The 23,504-nt window shown below is 33.9% G+C and overlaps 4 protein-coding genes across 4 annotated transcripts; 3 read left to right on the top strand and 1 right to left on the bottom strand.

Annotated features, from left to right (window-relative positions):
* Nucleotides 1-2,070: 2,070 nt before the first annotated feature.
* Nucleotides 2,071-6,093, bottom strand: LOC110702179 (ferredoxin--NADP reductase, root isozyme, chloroplastic-like). Its single transcript, XM_021879857.1, has 5 exons — nucleotides 5,938-6,093; nucleotides 5,392-5,448; nucleotides 4,129-4,461; nucleotides 3,541-3,760; nucleotides 2,071-2,817 (listed from the first exon to the last, which is right to left on the bottom strand). The coding sequence occupies exons 1-5, from the start codon at nucleotides 5,959-5,961 to the stop codon at nucleotides 2,321-2,323; spliced, it is 1,131 nt and encodes a 376-aa protein (XP_021735549.1). The 5' UTR covers nucleotides 5,962-6,093; the 3' UTR covers nucleotides 2,071-2,320.
* Nucleotides 6,094-13,091: 6,998 nt separating this feature from the next.
* LOC110702227 (zinc finger MYM-type protein 1-like) lies at nucleotides 13,092-17,549 on the top strand. Its single transcript, XM_021879931.1, has 2 exons — nucleotides 13,092-15,440; nucleotides 17,160-17,549. Exons 1-2 carry the CDS (start codon nucleotides 13,092-13,094, stop codon nucleotides 17,547-17,549), a joined length of 2,739 nt encoding a protein of 912 aa, XP_021735623.1.
* A 461-nt stretch (nucleotides 17,550-18,010) lies between these two features.
* LOC110702226 lies at nucleotides 18,011-19,354 on the top strand. Its single transcript, XM_021879930.1, has one exon. It carries the CDS (start codon nucleotides 18,011-18,013, stop codon nucleotides 19,352-19,354), a length of 1,344 nt encoding a protein of 447 aa, XP_021735622.1.
* Nucleotides 19,355-21,601: 2,247 nt separating this feature from the next.
* On the top strand, nucleotides 21,602-22,309 carry LOC110702225 (RING-H2 finger protein ATL51-like). Its single transcript, XM_021879929.1, has one exon. It carries the CDS (start codon nucleotides 21,602-21,604, stop codon nucleotides 22,307-22,309), a length of 708 nt encoding a protein of 235 aa, XP_021735621.1.
* The last annotated feature ends 1,195 nt before the right edge of the window (nucleotides 22,310-23,504 follow it).

Genomic DNA, 23,504 nt, shown 5'->3' with positions numbered 1-23,504 from the left:
AGGTGGTGTGAAAGGTGGAGCAATGGTGATGGTGGTGGTTGGGAAGAAGAAAGAAAGAAGGTAGGAGAAGAAGAGTGAAAAAATCGGGGAGAGAGAGTGAGAAACCTAGAAAATAGAAGAAAAAAAAGGAAAAAAAAAATTAAAAAAAGTGGGGCCCACTGACGGAAATTCCACCGGAAATTCTAAATAGGTGGTAATCTGCGCGTTTTTTTAATTTAATGGGTGGTAATTTAAAATAAAATATTTTTTGGATGGTTATATCAAAATTGGTCTATTTTTTGGGTGGTAATTTACAAATTATCCTAAAAAAAAAAAAGGGTGAAAAGTACAATTATAGACAAAAGTTTGAGAGAGAAAGTGAAAAATTATACAAAGCATGTGGAAAATTCAAGGGTAATTTAAGAAATACAATAAATAAAGTTAAAAAAATGAGGGTATAATGGTCTTTACATACTATCCAAAAGTAGAAACAAGAACAATATTTTGGATCTCCAAAATAGAAAAACTGGAACTATAATATAAGACGGAGGGAGTAGTAAAAAGGGGAGATGGGACTAAAAAACAAAAAACATGTGAAATGTGAGTGTTATTGAATAAAGAAATCCATACTTTTTGAACTATTGTGAAATAGTGTACTACATAATTATAGGCCCTTAATTATGGTGTTTTTGTAATAGTTAATCTTATAACAACTAATTTCAGATTAGCTTGCTCCAACTACTCAACTAGGTACAAAAAGGTGAGTTTAAATTGCAACTATATTCGATTTTTTATAATGATTTATATTAGAAAAGAAATATAAATAAAAAAAAAAAAAAAAAAAAAACAGACAAAGCTGAATAATATGACAACATGATAACCTTGTATATAACGCGTTAATTAGTTCAAACCAATTATCTCCTCCCTTCACTTCCAAAAATAAGATTTGATTTCAAAACCTAAGATAACTTCAATAATACTACAATAAAATTCAACACTACTCGTATAGTCGTATTACATATTGAATGAGCCAAAACAACAATCTTCATATATAAGCTTGTCTGTAAGTACAATTTTTCGAATAAGTTAATGTAATAATTACAAGGAATAATAGGAAAAATATGGCAACTATAATAGGAATAATAGGACAAGGGCATGTTATAGGTCTTATATGGTGCGAAATATCCTCTGAACAAGGGCGGAGGCTTGAAGAGAGCTTAATTATGTCACATGAAGAAATAGTAAGACAATGACTAATTACCTACTAATACCAAGAATTTTCTAAGACCCTATTGATTGACTAAAGCTTGAATTGATTTTGTAATCTTCCTACCAAATCTAAACCTTACCCAATATTTAACTGCCCTAAGTTATTTATGATCTTAATGATATTTTTCACGTGTAGTTAGAAATTAAGATTGTCACATTGGCGATCTATCAATAATATAATAACAATATGATTATGACTAACATATGAAAATCGGAATGAATTTAAGTGTTAATAGTTGATATATACGATGTATAAGCCTAATCATATTGGTTGCATCTCATAAAAGATTGTTGTGTAATAATTTACTCTTTTTGTCTCATAAAGTTACTTTATTATTTGACTTTTCACATTCTCTAAGAGTCTAAGATGTATCCATTCTAAATCATAAGGAGTAAATATTTTCGTTTTCGTAAAAAAAAATTGACAATCAATAATATACATCAAAACGGATCAACAAGGAGATGACTGCTATTTCTTATATACTCCATATCAATAAATAAAAAATTAAAAAATAAAAAACTATGTATGTAATTCATAAAATTTGACCTATGGAATGGAAGAAATTTTAAGAGATAATGGAAATATTAGCTATCATGATGATGAAAGACTTTATATATACAATTAACGGGCTTGATTAATGGGCCATACTTCAATTAACCTCACTTCATGGGCCTATAACGAGGAAGAAGGTGTACAACAAATAGTAACACTCGAGCATATAATAGACATGTTCCATAGGCCATAGTAAGAGAAGTTGGTTTGTCCATGGATAAACAATACAAGAATTAACAAAAGACAGATGAAGTAGCAAAAATGCAAAATAAGAACAAAGACAACACCCTTTATCTATCAAACTCATCATAAATTGCCAAATTTGCCAACTCAACTTCAATTATTAGCAATAATAATAGAGGGAAAATTGATCATCAAAATCAACATATTTCAAAAAATTCATTAAGCAGGGATAAAATCCCCGCTTCTAAAATGCTAGCCATTCATCCAGACTAAAAGCCAATGATCAAATCTTCTTTCTACATTGAAGCATCCAAAGAATAACACGGTATACATGTATCAATATACCTCTACATGCCACTGCTGGTTCTTCTTCAGCTGAGAAAGCTTTTCGTCCCAGCTCTCCCCCCTCTCTTCTGCAACTCTCTTTATGGTATCTTGGATTCCGGGCATCATCCCTTTCAGCCCACAGAAATATATATGAGCACCATTGTCAAGTAACTTAAAGATTTCATCACTGTATTCTTCAATCTTATCCTGAACATACATCTTTCCACCCTTCTTGTTTTTATGTTCTCGGCTAAGAGCTGTGTCATACCGGAAATTATCTGGGTGATCTTTTAGATATTTGGTAAATTCATCGTCATATAGAAGACTGTCGGTGTTGGCCACCCCAAGGAAAAGCCAAGCTAGGCCTTTGAACTTGTATGTGGGGACATCCTCCATGAACATGCGACGAAGGTAGCCTCTGTAAGGAGCCACACCAGTTCCTGTAGCAATCATTATGTGGGTGGCATTTGGATCCTCAGGTAAAAGCATAACCTTGCCCGAAGGACCTGCAAAAATAGCATGGGTGACATTAATAGCAGAAACAATTATACCAATGAGTGGTCTTATTATAAAAATCCCACCTTTCCAATAGTAGGAGCATTAGTAGGTTGGAAACTATCATTTCAACGGTTAGCTGATTACTGGCATATGTTAACAAGTACTGTAAGCTTGAATGACAAAAACTGCCTCAAACCAAGAATAGACCTGAAAACTTGGCTTTCAAATACAATTTTTATGACCTGAATTGGACATTTGGGCAATGAATTGTGAAAATGGTTCTAGACCTGAAGCTTAATTGACAGAACTCAGCCTATTAAAGGTAAAAATATCTTGCACCAAACAAGATTAGAGAATTTTGATCCAAATCCGAGACAATGAAAAAAAACCAGGAGCACCCTGAACAGCATGAAACTAGAGGTTGCAAACAGACATGAGAACTCCTTTAGGACATATACAGGTATTTACATCATTTACCCAAGAACGCTGCTTTGGTAGGAAAGTGAAATATTCTGAGAATTATGCTCCCTTCTAGAATTGTAAAAATAACACAAGTATAAGTTTTTCTGAGACCGTTCAACAGATATTGATTCTTACTCGCACAATAAAAGGCAAGAGTATGCAATAAGTTGACACCTTCTGACAGCATCTATAGACACTACTGTAAAAACAACACGGCAACAAATCAACAGGCTAAGTTTACACCTTCCACAAAATTAGATGCAACTTACCAGCTATCTGGACCTTGTCTCCGGGCTTGGAATCACAAAGGAAATTGCTGCATACGCCCATCTTAGAAGGGTCCTCTTTACCTGTCTCGGGATCATAATAGACTGCTCGACGAACACATAAAGTTGCAGTCTTTCCATCAAAATGGTCTCCATACCTCGTAGAAGCAATGGAATAGAGTCGCACATTATGAGGTTTTCCAGGTTTCTTGGGGTTCTCACCCTGTTCAATGAATTAGGACTTCAGTTAGCTCATGTTCTCAAACCATAGAGGTGATCAAATGATTAGAAATGACCAATTAATAGAAAAAAGTTTTAAATCACACAGGCTTGAGGCTACAAGTTTGATTAACAAGACAACCTCTAGAGAGCATTTACAAGACTACTACAACAAACCTATACAATTCCCACCATCAGCAGGGCTAAGTTTCTCAGGTTCAAATCTGTGAATAACCACCTATCCGTCTATCCCACATTCCCACCCCATACATCCCCAACCCAAAAAAATAAACAAAAAAACTGTTCACATGTCCAATGAATCAAACATAGATAAGTGAGCAAGAATGAGCAGCAGGAAATGGAATGGCATACCGGGGGAATAACACCATAGCTCTGCCCTTCCCAGTAGGGAACATTGCCACCATGATCGATCACAATGTGGCATGTTTCCCCAGGAGCCTTAGGACCAACAACCCTCTCAACAGAAACAATGGTTCCTGTATAGGGCTCCTTGGCCTTGTACACATGCATAGGAGGTTCTTTAACATCTTCAAGTGCTAGAGGTGAAACCGCAACTTTAGGTGTGGCAGTTTGTTGTACAGACATGCATACCACTGACTGTTTTCTCAGTCTTAAGTTGTTTGACTTCAGGTCCAATGCATAGCCAGGAGCCCATGATTTACTGCCAAAGCTTACACTGTATGTCTGCATAAATGACAATATGTAAGAGCTTGTGAGCTTATGACATTAAAAAGCAGTAACTTGGCAACTGAAATGAAAAGAAATAAGCTTGTAGCATGTAACACCATTTACTAGTCATAAGTGGTACAGGAACAAGAAGGAAGCAAACACAATAAAGAGAATTTGCCCATATGATTATCATCTACATTGTGCTATATCGTTAGCATACCAACACATCAATTCACTATACCCCCACTCATTCGTGACTCTCACCAAAGCAAACTTCATCCTCAAAGTACATTGACAACATCTTATGCCATTAGTTTCAGCTATCTTATGCATGATTAACAGTACATTGCTATGAAAACAACAGAGAACGACACAAAGTGAAAGACAAAATGAATACGACCACAAAAGAGAAAACTGATCATTAAATGTCAATCTAAACCTTGAGAAACGTTTGGGAAACAAAAAGGCTAATCCACAGTTATAACAACCAAAATACTAAAATGCATCCAAATCATGCTAGTTATAGGCCTTAGTTGCAAAATTCAATACACACATTCAACCATTTACCCCAAATATGTGTAGCATAAGGTGAAACAGACGGCATGTATCACAGATTAGTCATTTAGTCACATGTAGCATACTTCGTGCAAGATAAATCCTAGCACAACTACAGAGTGTAATACTCCCTCTGTCCGGATTTAGTTGTTACGAGTACATTAATAATTCAAATTACACTAATAATGTGACTATCAATTTTGAAGGAAGGGATTAAACAGATAAATATTCTCACAATTCAACAACATTTCATGCAGCAGAAAATCAAATAAGCTTAAATAAACTCCACAAGATCAATGACAAAATACACAAAACACAATATAAGCAAAGCCATTAAACCAACAATCAATATATTGAGTAATTAAATTAAATAATAAGCTGATAAAGTACCTTAAAAGTAGATCCTTTCACAGATGATTCATTTGTCACTGGGACAGCAACAGAAACCTAAAAACAACATAAATTATACACAACAAAGATTAATACAAGCTAATCGGATCTTAATCAAGCAAATTAACAACATTTTTTTGGCTAAGTAAAAACACCCATCGCCAAATTTATTTCAAACCAACTAAAATTCCCATTACATGTCAACATTTATACATCAAAGTACAAGAAAATTGCAATTGAAAAGGAAAGTCCAGAAACATACAAAAGAAAAGGGATTTGACTTTTGTAGGGACCAAAAAAAAATCAAAATAAATAAGCAAAACAGCTGAAATTTGATCTTAATAATTACAAAGATGACATTATTTTGCCAACTTAAAACAAACCCATCACTAAAAACTGATTCAAAAAACACCCCATCAAAAAAAAAAAATTTGAATTTTTGAAAACCCCACCAAAAGTATCATGCATTTCAGCACAAATAAATTAAAATTAGGGGATTACAATGAATTAGAAGAAAATTAGAGAAAAGGGTTTAATGTGACTGACCTTGGCAATGGCGGAATGAGCCATGATTGAGCAGAAGAATGTTAGGAGAGAGAAAATGAGATGATCGAAGGTAAGAGTGTAAGAGAGAGAAGAAGAAAGGAGGTTTTAAAGGTGAAAGTGACTGAACCTTTGGCAATTGCAAGGGACAGTTTGGCTGGCGGCAGCAGATTCGCATGAGTCTAAATCACTGTGAAAGTGTACATTTAAATATTGGGAAAATGTTAGATTACAAGATTAGTGACTAAATCTGGTGATTAATGGACTAATTAGGCAACTAGCAAGCTTAAGGCAGTCTGCAAAGGCCAACCAAAGGTGCCGTCTTATGTTTTGCTTTCTATTTTCATGGTTCATTCCCCCTTTAACCCATGCCCCATGAATTGTACTTCGTATTATTGTGATTAATCAATTGTAATTTCTATTGTACAATCGGTGTGTTATGATGTTACTGGTTCTAAGTAGTGTATTGAAAACATCATTGTCATCTTTGTGGTCGTCTTATACATTGTGGTTAATGTTGAAAGTGTGAATTTTTTATTTTAATGACGTTCGATAGTCTCAAGAAGTTAGTGCTTTTGCTAATTTGCCAAAACTGGTCACTTGGGGGTATGGTGTTGAGAAAATGAAAGGGAAACTCAGGTTATATACGTAGTAGCTTTTAAAAGTAAAGTAGTTATTGGTCTAGACAATACTTAAGTCGTTGCATGTAAAATGGAACTAAAAATTCTTTTTTGAATATAATGGTATTATAAAACAAATTTTATTGCCTACTATGTATATATTATTGGTTGAATTCTATACATTATCCCTTAGAGGTTTAGATACATTCGAATTAATATAATAGGTTGGCGTGATAAAGCAAGCAATAAATTTGCAATGCTTAATTGGTAAAGACTTTGCATATAATGTGAGGGGTTGTGGGTTTGAAACCTTGACTTTATATAGAATTTTGACCTTTTTTGAGAAACTATTAAAACTTATTTTTGTCGTAAATCAAACTTTGATAATCTTTATTAAGGTTTATCATAACTTAGTTTGCCTTAGTTGAACTTATTAACTCTCTAGTTAGAGGAAAAAAAAAATTAACTTTGACAAAAAAGAAAATCTGATAAATAATATGAGGCCTTAAGACAAAATCATTGTCTAGAGTGATTTATAAATTATAATTTTGTGCGATCATTGGTTACATTACCTTTTTTTTCTGTTTTTTTTTTTTTTTTTTTTTTGTTTAAAAGGAAAGGTCAAAGAAGTTAGGAAAGTCTTCTCTCAAAACTAACCCCTAAGCCTCTAACTTATCAGAATTATTTAAAAAAAAAAAAAAAGATCTACATCATGATGGGTTTGCACGAAATGACCTAAGGAAGCAACATAATCTGCTGCTCGATTGCCCTCTCTATAAATGTGCTTGGAGTCCAGGCAGAGCAAATGACAAAGAAGCTCATTAACGCACGTCTTCCATCAAAATTGAATCTTCCTGGGACACTGAGCTTTACCTTGCAAAATATGAATAATAAGCAAGTTATCACCTACATTTAAAATATAAGAAAATTTATGGGCACGAGCCAAAAGGAGCCCATTTTGAAGAGCCATAGCTTCAGCAATTAGCTAGGAAAGTAATCATTCCTAAATTAAACGTGTGGCTACGGCTAGATATTGTTGACAAATTGATCTCTGATAATTTTTTATTTTTTATTTTTTCATTTTTTTTATTACTTCTGATAAGTTAGGGGTTAGTCTTAAGAGAAGACTTTCCTAACTTCTGTGTACCTTTCCTTTTTTTAAAAAAAATAATGATACCTGTAGCACTTGACCTATCTCACACTAAACCATCAAAATTAACATTAACGAGGGGACCAAGCTACATGAATGACATCAACAGGAGGAGGGGCCAAAATAGGAGTAAGGTCTCAAGAGAGTCTAAATGGATCCTAATAGTCCATTTAAATTTACTTATATTAGCTATATACCTACAAGTATGCTTGTATGAACGTAATGTATAAGGAGTAGTCGTCTTATCGGACTATATCCTCTCATGGTGTCAAAAGTCAATTAGTCTTCCTCCTCCCTCCTCCCTCCCCCCCCCCCCCCTTCCCCCAAAAAAATGTACCTAGTACTCGTATCATCTAACTTATACTTCCTTTGTCCCTTTATTTTTGCCCCATTGTCATTTTTTGGGCAAACTTAGAAAATTTTGACCATATATTATCATTAATTTATAAGAGATAATATAGTCATATGAAATTTTGTTAGTTTTGTCTCATCATACATTTTATTAATATCACATTTTTATAATTTTTACGTGTATGAAATAATAATATAGACGTTTTGAGACGTGTCTTCAATGCCATAAAAAGTCAAATAGGGACAGAGAAAGTACTCCGTAATATTTATTGAAGAACATGTCAATTTTTCATTATGCAATTTGGAACAATAATTTATAAGGTGACTTCACATTGTGAGATATTTCGAGTATTGGGCCTGACAATAATTACGTAGTATAATAGCTTCAGAAGGCTAAACTAAAAACTAATCAAAGACACAGCTGGCCCACTTCCTATGACATTTTCGATGATCCAGGCCTAAGGACCATATTGGTGCCCTTATTCTATTTTGTTGACAAATCAAATGAAACAAATATCATAGACCAATAGTTTTTTTTTTTTTTTTTTTTTTTTTTTTTAACATTGCATATGAAATTAACAATTATAGTATTTCATGTTTTCTATAAGTTAAAGTAGGGGAAAAAAAATTAAGCGACTTTTTTTTACCACAAATTGAAATGGGGAAGTCATACAATTATCTCCATTGAATTATTTAGTAACATGATGAAGCCTTGTTGCAATAGATCATAAGAGGACATTTTGTACAGTTATAATCTTCCCAATCAGACGGAAAATTGAAAATGAAATAAATCATGTTCTTAAATTCGTTTCATTGTGTTTTTGTTTTTGTTTTTTTGTTTTTTTTTTTTCCAATTTCTATGACAACAAATGGTGAAATGGGTAGAACAAATAAATAAATAAACAAATGGAGTACTTCATTGTACTTTTGTACTTTTTAAAAACAAATTCAACAATAAGATTTCTACATGAAACACAGCATTGTACTTTGATTATTAACTTAATGATTATTATATTAAAAAAAATAACAAAAAATTATCAAAATTTAACCATAAAAAAAGAAAAAAAAAAATAAGAAATCAAATTTCGACATAGATGTTTAAAATCAAGTAATCAACCGATAAATATATCTCAGTTGTACAACATAGTCAACACAATTTCTTATATGGACTCAGTTCACATTAATATATTGTGGACCACTAACATTAGAGACACTATGATTGTTTTATTAATTAAAAAAAAGGTCACTATATTAAAATAAAGGTTATTATGTTGAATTAAAAGTCATTGTGACATTATAAAAGCTATAAGAGGTTGATTTTTTTTAATGAAATTTTTAATAACATTAAAGGTCATACAAGTTTTAATAAAGGTTATTATGTTAAAAATAAGGTTACTCTGTTAAAACTACGATTACTATGTTCAATATAACGTCAGTTCCGCGTGTATATAAACCTCAGGTCCACAATAATTTAGCATTAGCAAAAAAGTCCTACAATTTCGGCGCCTTATTGTTGTTGTCTGTGGTCTAGTACAAGAAAGGGTGGCACACTTGTATTAGCCTATATTAGGAGCTAACTTAGCATTTTATCAAACTTCAATTAATCAAATAATGCTACTTCTTTTTTATATTGTTTTTATTTATAGTCTCGAGATTAGATCTGATCTCCCATATTGGAATAGCAAAATTCCCAAATAATTTCACTTTCAAGTAGCTCCTGAATTCAAAGCTATAACTAACGTACCTATAGTAATTAGCATCATTTGGCAAACTAATACTCCAAGTCTCCAACACATGTCAAAATAGAAGAAATCGTGTATATATATATATATATATATATATATATATATATATATATATATATATATATATATATATATATATATAACGGCTTATTAAATATGTCTTAATTAAAGTTATTTTGTTTAGAACACTGTTCCTTTTCTTCTGTTAATTATTCTGAAACTTTTCATCATTAATACAACCTTATGGTATAATTTACAAGAGTAGTAACTCTGAAAATAGTATTACTCTGTAGTAAACATCTAACATATATACTTTCATTGTATCGCATCCAACATAAATTGCATCCAAATTTATGTCTATTTTTTCTTTGTGATGATTCATTATGTTACGTTTTGCCATTTTTTCAACCCTAGACATGCTAATTAATTTTAACCATAAATGAAATTTTGGATCAATTTCAAGTTTTCCTTAATCTTCTCTGAATATATATCTCTTTTATTCTTCCTATTGTCAAAGTTGGTAGAGAGAAGGTGGCTTTCAGTTAAGGAAGTGATGTACATGAGAATGTTACAATTATTAACTCCTTAGAATTGATATGTCAAGTAGCATATTAATTTCATCTTCTTGGAAGTGAGATTGAGGGAACTATTTATTTTGACATCAAAACAAATAATCACTCGTTGTTGACTTATTTATCAATCAATCAATCAAAACCTTAATCCCATAAGTAGGGTCGCTACATGAATCAAAATTGATTATTCCGTGTAGTCATCCACAAAGATCTTCCTCCTCCATCCCTTACGATCCAATGCTTCATCCTCGTACAAATCCATATACTTCATATCCTTCCTAACTCCTTCCAACCAAGTCATTTTCATCAAGATTACATCAGTCTTAATTGATTGTCACAAGTTAAATACTACCTCCATTTCATATTATTTGCAACGACTAGACATTTTTTGCTCGCGCTTTATATAAAATCGTTGCAAATAATATAAAATGGAGGTAGTACCATACATCCAAAGACTACTTGAAAAATAAATCCAAAGAGTGTAGATGAAATTTGAGACCTAAACTCATAATGGAAGTTTAAGTACCTAGATGAATTTAGACCATTTTGCATCAGGAATGATCTAAAAGTAAATGATTAAGCTTGAGTTTTTTGAGATGGGTCTGGACCATATTCATTGACGAGACAAGTTTCCAACTTTTAGTCTCATCTTTTTCAACGTGGGACAACTTATAATGTGCATTTTCACATGGATATATAACTATAATATATCGATAAAAGTTCTTGTAGCAGTACAATTTACAAACATTGTGGATGACAAGATGTCATTAGTAGGTTATGTAATACTCATCTTACTTTGAATTATTTCAGAGAAGAAAAAAAAACTGTAAGGACAACTCAAAAACTTTAGTTGATTAAGTATCAAAATTATGCGCAAACATAAGATCGAATCTTGTTTATACCATCATACACTGAACTTTTGAAATTTGTTATGACTATGCATAACCACTTTAAGCCAAGATCATTAGATCAACAACTGACTGAAATGAACAAGTTACTTATAACATTGCCTTCTACGTGAAAATTGAAATATGGGGGCTGAGGAAACAATATCAAGATGGAAATTTTTATCTTCTTGTCATGTAGTGTGTAGAATAAAAATTAAAGTTGAAATTTTATTATGGAGATTCAAAGACGTAAATCACTGATTAAAGTTTGATAGAGGTACTTTAATGTAATTTATCAAACTTTGATCACCAACCCAAATACCTTCTTTTTTTGGATTGTAATTTAATACCTTCTTGAGTCATTAGATTAAATATTTTACTTTGAATATAATGTTTACTTTTAATTTAAAAAATAAAGTATACTTTGAACCTTTTTCTTTTCTTTTCTTTTTTTTTTTTTTTACATAAGAGACCCATCATTATTATAAATGAATCCCTATTACATGCTCCGTGAGAATATAGGATTAATTTTGCAATGATACATATATATAATGATTTAAAGGTTCATCAACATTTTTTCCATTCCAAAATCTGAGCTACGTAGTCGCGTTTTGTTACTAATGAAACGTCAACTTTTAACGTTTTTTTTAAAAAAGAAGATGATAAGTAATTAAACGTAATTAATGCTAGTCACATAAATGAAAATGATGAGAGTTAACTAATTGTATATACAAACAGTGGCGGACTTGGGCTTAGACCTGGTGGGTCAAGTGACTCACCAGGCCCAAAAAAAAAATTTTAAGTTATTTAAAAAAAAAAAAAAAAAAATTAAAATCAGTTAGAGGAGACTTCAAGCCCTAGCCTTCTTCTCTTTGTGCACATTTTCCCCTCAACTTTTCATCCTCTCTCGTAGCCGCCGGTAACCCCTGCTCCGCTCTGACCACACTGCTGCCGCCATTTTCGATTTTTCTACTGGCTAAATTGTTGTGATTTATATTCACGGAAAAGGTTAGAATACTTTATAGTTTGGATTTGATATCTTATTCTCTAATTTTGCTTTAATACAATCTAATGATTCTTGGTGTTTATTAAGGGGAGTATTGTTTTGTGACACAATTATGATTTTTGGGTTTGTTTTACTTGCTAACTACCCTGTACATTACAAATATGATTATTACTTTGCAAATGATTATAAATTTTAATCAATAGGTAAAGCATAGATTGTATATATGGTAGTTATTAAAAAAATATGTTGAGTTGCGAAATGTTAGAATGTGGAAAATGAATTTGTAGGTTGTAATTCAAATAGTAAATTTAACTATGGTACTGAACTTTGATTTTCTGTAATTGGTCGATTTGATCTTATATTCGAATCCCCATTTCAAATTTTTTGGATCCGCCATTGAATTTACTCATCATATGAGAAGTATATTTATTAATTTGATGCAAAATAGTATACTGTACTTGTGAAAACATATACATTTAGAATTTAGAGAGTACTTTTTGCATTGCAATTTGCAAGTGATGATGTTTTGGTGTGCAACTATGTACTTTAAGAGAAATAATTTGCAAAGGCTAAAGGTGTGAAATTTTAATTTTATAATAGCAAAAAAATTTCCAAAATTGTGTTTTGTGTAATTGAAATCTCTTGAACTTATTAGTTATTACTTATGTGAAATCTGTTTTGTGTAATTGTGTTTTGTGTAATATGTTTATGTGATTATGTCATTATGTGAAATTGCTTGATTTAGACCATTTAGTTGAATATTTATTCAAATAATTTTTCTGGGGAATATTGCTTGATTTAGTTCAATATTTATTCAAATTTCAGAATGAAGAGAAAACATACTCCAAATGAAATGCAAAACATTACTAGCTTCTTTGCTAAAAAGAATCCTACTCCAACTTCTCTTCCACATCCAACACAAAATGAACAAACTATAACTCCACCTCAAGAAAGTGAGCAACTTTCATCTCCATCTCATTATTCAACTCAAAATTCCCCTCAAAATGAACAAGGCCAATGTTCTCCTAATGCCCCAATCTTTGGAGAAAGATTAAGTGAACATGAATTTGCTAATCTTCCACAAGATCCAGGAAAGAGGAGAAAAATGAGTCAATTTCATAAAGATGATAGAGATTTAGTGAGAAGAGTTTACATTCAAAGAAAGCCTTGTCAGCCCAAAGACTTTACATTTCCTCAAACTTCTATTTTTGGCAAAAATCGTCGCTTTTGTGCTAAGTGGTTTGATACTTGGACCTGGCTTGAGTATAGTGTGGAAAAGGATGCTGCCTATTGTTTCCCTTGTTATCTATTCAAGGATGAAAATGCCTTTGGAGGTGATGCTTTTGTTAGTGATGGTTTCAAATCATGGAATCGATCGGATTTAATAAGAAAACATGTCGGTAAACACTTGAGTGCACATAATAATGCTGTTTTAGCTATGGATTTGTTCAAGAAACAAAATTCAAGCATCACACAAGCCTTAACAAAACAAACCGCTGAGAGTACAAATGCATATAGGACGCGACTTGAAGCTTCAATTGAATCTATCCAATGGCTTTTACTCCAAGGGTTGCCTTTCCGTGGTCATGATGAAAAAGAAAGTTCCTTAAGAAGAGGTAACTTTCTTTCACTTTTATCCCTTATTTCCAAAGGTAATCCTGAATATTCTAAAGTTGTTTTCAAAAATGCTCCTAGTAATTGTCAACTTACTTCTCCTAAAGTCCAAAAAGATATCATAAATGCATGTGCAAAAGAGACCACTAAAGCAATGCTTGAAGATATTGATGGTGGTTTATTTTCTATTCTTGCTGATGAGTCCGCTGATGTTTCTGACAAGGAACAATTGGCTCTTTGTTTGAGATATGTTAATAGAAAGGGAGAAGTGTGTGAGCGTTTACTTGGTATTGTGCATGTTGTAAACACTGCTTCTTTGACTCTCAAAACTGCTATTGAATCCTTATTAATGGAGCATTCTTTGTCTTTCTCTCAAGTACGGGGTCAGGGTTATGATGGGGCAAGTAATATGCAAGGTTCTATTAATGGCCTTAGGACTCTTATAGAGAATGAGTGTAAAGAAGCTTATTTTGTCCACTGCTTTGCTCACCAACTTCAATTAACTCAAGTTGCACTTGCTAAAAAGAATTCAGATTGTGCTTGGTTATTTGTTGATGTACTTGCACCTCTCTTGAATTTTGTGGGGGGTTCACCAAAAAGGAAAGAGTTTCTTCGTGAAAATCAAGCTCAAAGAGTGGTGGATGCATTGTCTCTAGGTGAACTTGAGACGGGTTCAGGTTTAAATCAAGAACGTGGATTAGGTAGACCTTGTGATACTCGTTGGGGATCTCACTTCAAGACAATCTTGAATGTACTTGATTTATTCCCTGTAATCCTTGGTTCTCTTGAGGATATTGCAAAAGTATCTGATACAATAGATTCTAATAGAGCTCAAACACTTACAAATCTTCTGATGTCCTTTGATTTTGTGTTCGTGGCACACTTGATGGTTAGTATATTTGCGATAACAAATGCTTTGAATGTGGCCTTACAAAAGCACGATCAAGACATTGTGAATGCAATGGCCATGGTTAATGTAACCAAGACTAATTTGCAAAAAATGAGAGATGAAGGATGGGATTCTCATATGGAAAAGGTAATTTCTTTTATTGGTGACTATGACATTGCAGTTCCAGATATGGAGGCTAAATATGTTGTTCCCGGGAGGAGGTTGTTTAGAGGTAAATGCCCACAAGTGTCTAATCTACATCATTTTCGAGTTGAAGTTTTTTTTGGTGTCATTGATCTTCAATTGCAAGAACTTGAAAATCGATTTCCCGAAATAACTAAAGAACTACTTGTGTGTATGTCTTGTTTGAGTCCTGTGGATCGTTTTTCTAAGTTTCATAAGGAAAAATTGATTAAGCTTGCAAAATTCTATCCTAATGAATTTCCAAGTTCAGAATTGATAGTCTTTGGTCATACACTTGATAGTTACATTTGTTCTGTTAGAGGAGATGAAAGGTTTTGGAATTTGAAGGGTCTTAGTGATCTTTCAATCAAATTGGTTGAAACGGGATTGTCTGAAACTCATGATAGGGTCTATTTACTTTTGAAGTTGGTGTTGCTTCTTCCTGTCGCAACGACAAGTGTGGAAAGAGTATTTTCTGGCATGAAGCAAGTGAAAGACAAACTACGAAATAGCATGGGAGATCAAATGTTGAATGATTGTTTAATTACTTATTTGGAGAATGATTTGTTTTTGAATGTTAGCATGGAAGATATCATGAATCGATATCAAAACATGAAAACTCGTCGAGAACTATTGTAATAAGTTTGCATTACTATTTAGTTGTCTTTTGTAGTATTATATGAACATTTGGTTGTATTTTGTACTGTTTGAATATTTGGATGTATTTTTTAGTACTATTATTTGGTTGTTTGGTAAATTTTTTTTTTACATATTTGATTATCGATTGTGACTCACCAGTCGGAAAATCCTGGGTCCGCCACTGTATACAAAAACAAGCCTCTACCTATACTAGGCAAAGACCCCTAGCTCCTTTTATCCTTTAATAGTTTAGACAAAGACTACTCGATTAATTTTGGTCACACGATGCCAAAGTGAAGATTTAGGGTAATTGCAAACTACTTACTTTTTTATGTTTACATCTATTGACTATTAACTTAAGTGATGTAAAATCACCCATGAAAACTAGAATTAACATAACACAAACACGCGATACAGACTCTTATTATTTTATACGATATCTTAGAGCACTCTCAATGGTGAGAGTTTTTTTAGCTCATGAACATTTTTTGTGAGGAAAAAAAATGCTCACAACTCACAATGGTGAGTAAAATGAAAAATAGGTAAAAATGCTCATGAGCATTTATTAAAAAGCTCAAAAGTTGAGCATTTTTTGCCATGAACAGTGTTGCAAGTGGGCCCCACACGCGTCAGAAAAAAAAAAAGCTGACTCTAACATCAAAACGACGCGTTTTGATGAAGCTGCCTCAAAGGCGCGCCTCAAAACGCGTCGTTTTGAGTATCAGAAAAAAAAAAAAAAGGGAAGCTGACGCGTGCAGTTCGCTGGCGAATGAGGACGCGACACGTGGCAGCTGGCAGCAAGACAACCAATCAGAAAATACTAGCCGTTTTACAACGGTTATTTATGTATTTCCCATTTTCAGAAAAATATATTTTGTAAAAAAAAAAAAAAAAAATTACCAACGGTCATAAAATTAAATTCTCTATAAATAGACATGCATTTTGATATATTTTGATACAATTTCAAAAACACCTTAAAATCCTCCAAATTTTAATTTTCTTAAAAGTATTTTAATTTTGTAGAAGAATATTGCTATTGCAATTCATCCATATTGAGGTAAAAAAAAAAATATTTAATTTTTAAAATCAGTTAAATATAAGTAGTATATTATATGTGATTTTTTTTAAAAAAAATAAAATATTTTAGGCCATGTAATTATATTTGCAATATGTAATTATTAAGAAAGTTGTTTATATTTTGTCCATAAATTTCTGAATTTGTTGTTGCAATTAATTAATGGTAAATTTTTGTTGCTATATATAAATGTATTAACTTAATAAAATTAGTATATATGTGATTTTATTGAAAAAAAAAATTATAGGCCACGAAATTATATTGCATTATGTACATGTTCTTAAAGTGTTGCAAGTATTGGTTAATTATTTTCTTTAACATGTACCTGTAGTTATGTGTTAAAATTAGTATATATGTTATTTTGTATGGCATGTAATGTTATTGCATTATGCAATTGAAGAAAGTTGTTGATATTTTTTTGGATTTGTTATCATTTTAATTTGTTTTTTGAGTAAATGTTTGTAACGATATTGATCTTTTGTTTTTTGGTGCAGAATATTTTAATGGATCCAAACAACCCAAATTTCCGTCAACAACTTTCGGGTTTTAGTGATGATTTCCTAACTAATCCCGAGTTTCAGTTGTTCTTGCAAAGAATGGGCAATATGTCGACGCAACCACCTCCACTGCATCAGACACCCACTGAGGTTCCCCAACAAAACCCTGCTAATGAAGATCGTACACCTGAAACTGATCTTGGTAGTAACACACTATTCGATGAGAGCGAAGAGGAAAGCGTACCAGAGACGCCGCAGTATCCTCCTCCACCAGTGCGCTTGTTGGAACCCAACCAGGTTCCTACACGAGTTACCCGTATTTGGTCTGTGGCGGAAGATGAAGCTCTGATTGGGTTGTACTTGCAGATTAGCGAGTTGTGTGGTTAATCTCAATGTAAGATGTACACTTGTATTCTGATTTTCCAATATTGAATGACAAGTTGTTTAACAAGTTGATTTAAGTTTCCATACCGACATAATTACAATAAATCTTCGTCATTGTGTAGTCACATTTTTCTGATTTCACTTTATCAGAATGCTTTACCTTTGTGTCATTGATACCGACATAATTACAATAAATCTTTGTCATTGTGTAGTCACATTTTTCTGATTTCACTTTATCAGAATGCTTTACCTTTGTGTCATTGATACCGACATTATTGCACTCAAGACTTGTCACTGTCAACTAGCATAGTATACCTATTCCGTGGTTGAAAATTTAATTCCTGTACTTGGTGTGGTCAATCAGATTTGTAACCACATATTCATTTGATATTTTTGCTATATATAGTAGACATGGCACATATCCACAACCACACCCCTTCATCAAATAACAATAGTAATACGAGATGTATTCTAGACCATCATCAAGCTCAAGTTCAAGCTCATCTTCTTCAAATACTGAAGAATATGACCAACTTGTTGATGAACTCTTCACATACCAACCCCCATCTGTCCTCATGCCCCAAACACAATCCCAACACTCTTCAAAAAAACCTAGAGGGGGTACGAATAGAAGAGATAGGGAAATTGGACATGCCAGGTTGTTTAATGATTACTTTTCCGATAATCCCGTGTACAACACCACCCAATTTAGAAGAAGATTTCGTATGCAACGACCTTTGTTTGTACGTATAATGAACAAGGTCGTTGAAGGTGATGTGTACTTCCAGCAGCGTAGGGATGCAGCTGGAAGGTTAGGTTTATCACCTCTGCAAAAATGTACAGCAGCGATAAGAATGTTAGGCTACGGCATGGCTGCGGACGCCGTGGATGAATACGTTCGGACCAGTGAGTCAACTGCTCGAGTTGCTCTTCAACGTTTTTGTACCGGGGTCATTAATCAGTTCGGAACCGAGTACATGCGAAACCCTACAACTGCTGAATTGGCCAGAATTATGCATCAAAATGAACTGCGTGGATTTCCAGGCATGATAGGCAGCATTGATTGCATGCATTGGGAATGGAAGAACTGTCCAACGGCATGGAAAGCGCAGTACGCCGGTAGGAACAAGAAAGCAACGCTAATACTGGAAGCCGTTGCAGATCAGGATTTATGGATATGGCATTCCTTCTTTGGGATTCCTGGATCTTGTAATGACCTAAATGTCTTATACCGTTCCCCAGTGTTCGATGAGGTTCTGCATGGTCGAGCTCCTCCGGTAAATTTTACCGTTAACGGCCATGAATACAACATGGCATATTACTTAGCCGACGGTATTTATCCGAAGTGGGCAACTTTTGTTCAGGGTATCACAACCCCTCAACTTCAAAAAGATAAATTGTTCGCTGACCACCAGGCTGCTGCTCGAAAAGACGTTGAAAGAGCATTCGGTGTTTTGCAAGCTCGATTTGCAATAATACGAAAACCGTCACTGGCGTACGATGAGGACATACTGCGAGACATAATGAAAGCATGTATCATTATGCACAACATGATTGTTGAAGATGAGCGCCACAACTACACTCGAGCCGAAGTTCTAAGAGCCTTCTACGAAGAAGATCAACAAGAATCAACACCAGCATCAACATCTACAACGCCACCGTTTGAATTCAACGTAGGCCGACCTACCAACTTTGACTTCAACGCATTTCTACAGCGAAAAGCTTCCCTCCGTGACAGAGAAATTCATCTATCTCTGAAACGTGATTTAGTCGAACATATTTGGCAACGATACGGGCCCCGTAATTAGGGAGAAATTAGACGATGTAGTTGTGTTTTTTTTATTTCCTAAGTTTAATTGCGCATGACGTTGCAAATTAATTGTTCTCTAATATTGTACCGCTTTTAAAATAAATAAAAAATTATGAGCTTTTTTTTACAATTATTTATAATAACATAAATAATTTTACGATAAATTTTAACGATAAAAAAGAAAAAAATAAAAAAAAATAAGTTACACATAATTAAACTAGTTTTTATTTATTTGGAGTAATGTTAAAATATAAATGAAATAAATAAATAAAGAAGTGTTGTGTAGGAGAGAGAAAGTTATGGTGGGGTATTGAAAAAGTAAGAGAGAGATAGTGGTGGGTGAGCATTTTTTTTGCTCACCATTGGGAGAGGAAATATGAAAAAAATTTGCCCATGAGCAAAATTGATTTGTTGAGAGAGAAAGTGGGTAGAGAGAGAGTGGGTGAGCATTTTTTTTGCTCACCATTGAGAGTGGTCTTATAGGCCAACTAAATAATTGTCCATAAAACTTGTACAAACCGTTCGTCAAAACTAAAAAAAGCAAAGTATACAAGAAAAGATAAAGAAAGAGAGTAGACTCAAAATAACTCTACCAAATTATGATAATGACTACCCTTCAAGCCATACACAACATCATATTCATATCCACGTACATACTCGGATGTCTACGGTACACTAATAAATAATCTAAATCTTCTAAATTATCTTACCAAACATACTTTATACATATATCGGGGTTATCTGTTGTATTATCATTGAAACAATTTTAAATCCTCTAAAATTTCTCACCATAAATAATCTATATGTGAGTAAATGACGGTAGAATATGTATAAGAAGGGTAATTTTTTATTTTTTTTTTTATTTTTTTTTTTTTGAAAAAGAGAAGCTGTAAAATTAAATTAATGTGATTTAATTTTATTTCAAATCATCCCTAAAATGTGCTCCGTGGTAACCACACAAGATTGATGAAGGTATGAAGGACCTTACCTTATGACTCTGAGATCAAAAGTTTTGAGTTTTACCATATACTTACTTGAGAATGAAAATACTCTTAATTTACTTCCTACTCTGTTAAACTTGTATAGATAGTTTGATTAACTTATGAAAGATGCTAGTTCTATAAGAAAGAAAACTAAAAAACTAGAATATGAGAGGATGTAAAATTACATTCGATTATCGCTTTAAACGCTATACCAACATAGACCATTAGCACATATACGTACACGTATACACAAACTTTTTTTTTTATTTCCATTATTTGTATTGTGCCAAATTGCCAATCATCATCAACGAATGAGCGTGTAAGCAAGGTTCTTTATCACATGCGAAGGGCAGCTGCCACCCGGCCCACCCCAAGACGGGTGCTCTCCTATTCCTACTTCCCCAGGGCTGAGGGCATGTAGCTGCCACCCCAAGATGAGTGCTATCATATTCCTACTTCCCCAGGGTTGCCGATAGCACAGCTAAGGCAACGACAGGGGCTGCCTCATGACCATAGAAGGGATGAGAGAGCTATGCTTCCAGTGCTTTTCTCTAAAACGAACACAAAAGAATATGCAGTGTCCACGTGCACCTTTTAACCTTGAAATTAGAGATTCAATCTCCATTAATAACATTTTAATGATGGGAATCCTTTATCGTTCTCCTTTACTTTCAAAATATTTACCCACACAAGTATTAGATCAAAATAAGTATGAGAGTTAAGGTTTGATGACTCTGATCAGTGTTCTCCCTCCCATATAAGAGGATGCATCGTTAAATTACATTCAAATATCTTATTAAACACCATACACATAAAATGATACACAATTACACATAAACATACTCCTACACATACCACTCCATTCCCATTCCCCACTAATCAACATCATAATTAATCAAAAGAATATATAAAAATTTCATCACCTCCCCTTTTCCCCATTTCTACTTTCCCCTTTTCTCTCTCTCTCCTCTCTCCCCCACCCAACTTCCCTCCAAATTACACCCACCACCATTTCCAATGAACTAAACTCCCCTCAAATCACCATCATCATTACCTCATCAATGGCTTCCCCCATCTCAATTGGAGCTCCACAACCATGGCCCTCAACCTCCAAAACCTACAATTTCTGCTCCCAAGGTTGCTCCCTCAACTGCCCCCAATTATGCATCTTCCCCCCACCTCCTCCCCTTCTCCTCAACCCCAACATCATCTCCTCCGACGACTCCTCCGATGACTCCTCCTCCTCTCGCATCTCCCCATTAATGGCCGCTCTAATCGCCGTCCTCGCCGCCGCCTTCCTCCTCCTCTTCTACTTCACCGTCATCTCCAAGCTCTGCCGTCGCTCTCGCAACCGTCGCAGAATCAACCGATTTATCGACTCCGAAACCTCTGACCCACTCTCAAGAGTTGACTCGCTGATTCACGACCCAACTCGGCCGAACTCGTCCGCCTCAGGTCTCGACGACGCCTTTATTCGCCAGATCACGGTGTTTAAGTATCGGAGAGAGGATAAGTTAGTCGACGGCACGGAATGCGCCGTGTGTCTCACTGAGTTCAATGAGAATGAGAATCTACGGTTGATGCCTAACTGTGAGCATGCTTTCCATCTGCCTTGTATTGATACTTGGCTTAAGACTCACTCTAATTGCCCGCTCTGTCGGTCTACTATGAATTTAGCTCCGCCCCTTCGATCCTTCTCGGGTTCGGGTCCTGCTCCCAACTCCAACACGAACTCGAACTCGAACGCGGTTGGTGTTGCGGCGTTGCGGGTTGAGAGGAGGAGTAACGACGCCGTTTTGATGATCCGGGAGTTGGAAGGCCGGGTTCAAGTTTTGGAGGCTACGCAAGATGATGAGGTAGGAAGTGGTGGGTGTGGGAATTTTCAGGGGAGAGAAACAAAATTAGAAATTAATGATGATAATAATACTATTAGTAACAATACAGGTAATAATAATGATAATTCAAGATGAAAACAATTGAGTAGATTTTTTTTTTTTTTTTTTTAATTTTGTATATTGATATGATTATTATTATTATTATTGCCTTATTGGTGATTAGAATTATTAACTCATATCATAAACTTATGAGTTGAGTTAAATATAGAGTTTGTTTGTTGTAAATTTTGCTACAAATGAAAGACGAATTTGAAGGATTTGTGAATCTTCATCTTGGTTTCATTTAGATTTAATTGAGGTGTTGCTATATTTGATTACACTATCAATGTGACATCTCCTTTATGTATATGATTTGCATTTTGAATTTGTGATTGCCGATTACATTCGGGTATGATCCAATTGACATGTCGCTACTTGCTAGTTTGAATTACACTATCAATGTGACTATCCATTATAAACGAATGGTGATATTCTAGTCTTTATAGTTAGCATTGTGATTGCGAAATGGAAGCATCTAAATTATGGGAGTTGGTTGGATTATTATTGATATTAATTAGAAAATAATGTAATCGGGGGTGAGATTTAATGATTGGAATGCTTAAATTACTGCTTAAAAGTCAAAATGAGTCACATGGATAGTTGGGCGGTTGTTGCAAAATAATTTTTCATGGATGATGAATTGATGAGACTAACATACATTTGTCCATAGTTTAATGGTGTTTACTTCCTTTTGTTTTGGGGTGGACTTGAAGTCTAGAACCATTTGTAAGCTTCTTTCTCTCTTTTCTTTATTAAAGAAAGAATTAGGTGCTCTTACTTTATCATTTACTTTTGTTTGTACTGAGAATCCATAAGTTGATCTTAATATGATAGTACGAAACTTGCACAATAGTGTCTCCCAACCAGCCGCGACCTAGCTGTGAGAGCGGCACTCTACCAACTGAGCTATATCCCTCCAAACCAAGTGGAGCTAGTTAGATGCTCGGTTCTTGAGGCTCTAGTGTAAAGTCGGATGAAGGAGGTTATATTTGTCACTTCTGCGATGATAGATATACAACTAATACAAATATTGTTCTTGCTGAGTTAGACCCTAGATTTTATTTTTTATTTTTTTAACATCCATAATCTAGCTAGATGTAAGAAATTCACTTTCAAAAAAGAAAAGTGTCTAGGTAATTCATTGCTTCATTTTCTTGAAAGCAATGCATAAAGAGTACATATTTATACCTTTCATAAAGTTTTCGAAACAAACACAAAATCAACTTGGATT

This window comes from Chenopodium quinoa, unplaced genomic scaffold (assembly GCF_001683475.1).
Source record: "Chenopodium quinoa cultivar QQ74 unplaced genomic scaffold, ASM168347v1, whole genome shotgun sequence".
In the NCBI taxonomy this organism is placed as follows: Eukaryota; Viridiplantae; Streptophyta; class Magnoliopsida; order Caryophyllales; family Amaranthaceae; genus Chenopodium; species Chenopodium quinoa.
The sequence above is the reverse complement of the archived record's forward strand: the minus strand, read 5'-3'. Positions and strand labels throughout refer to the sequence as shown.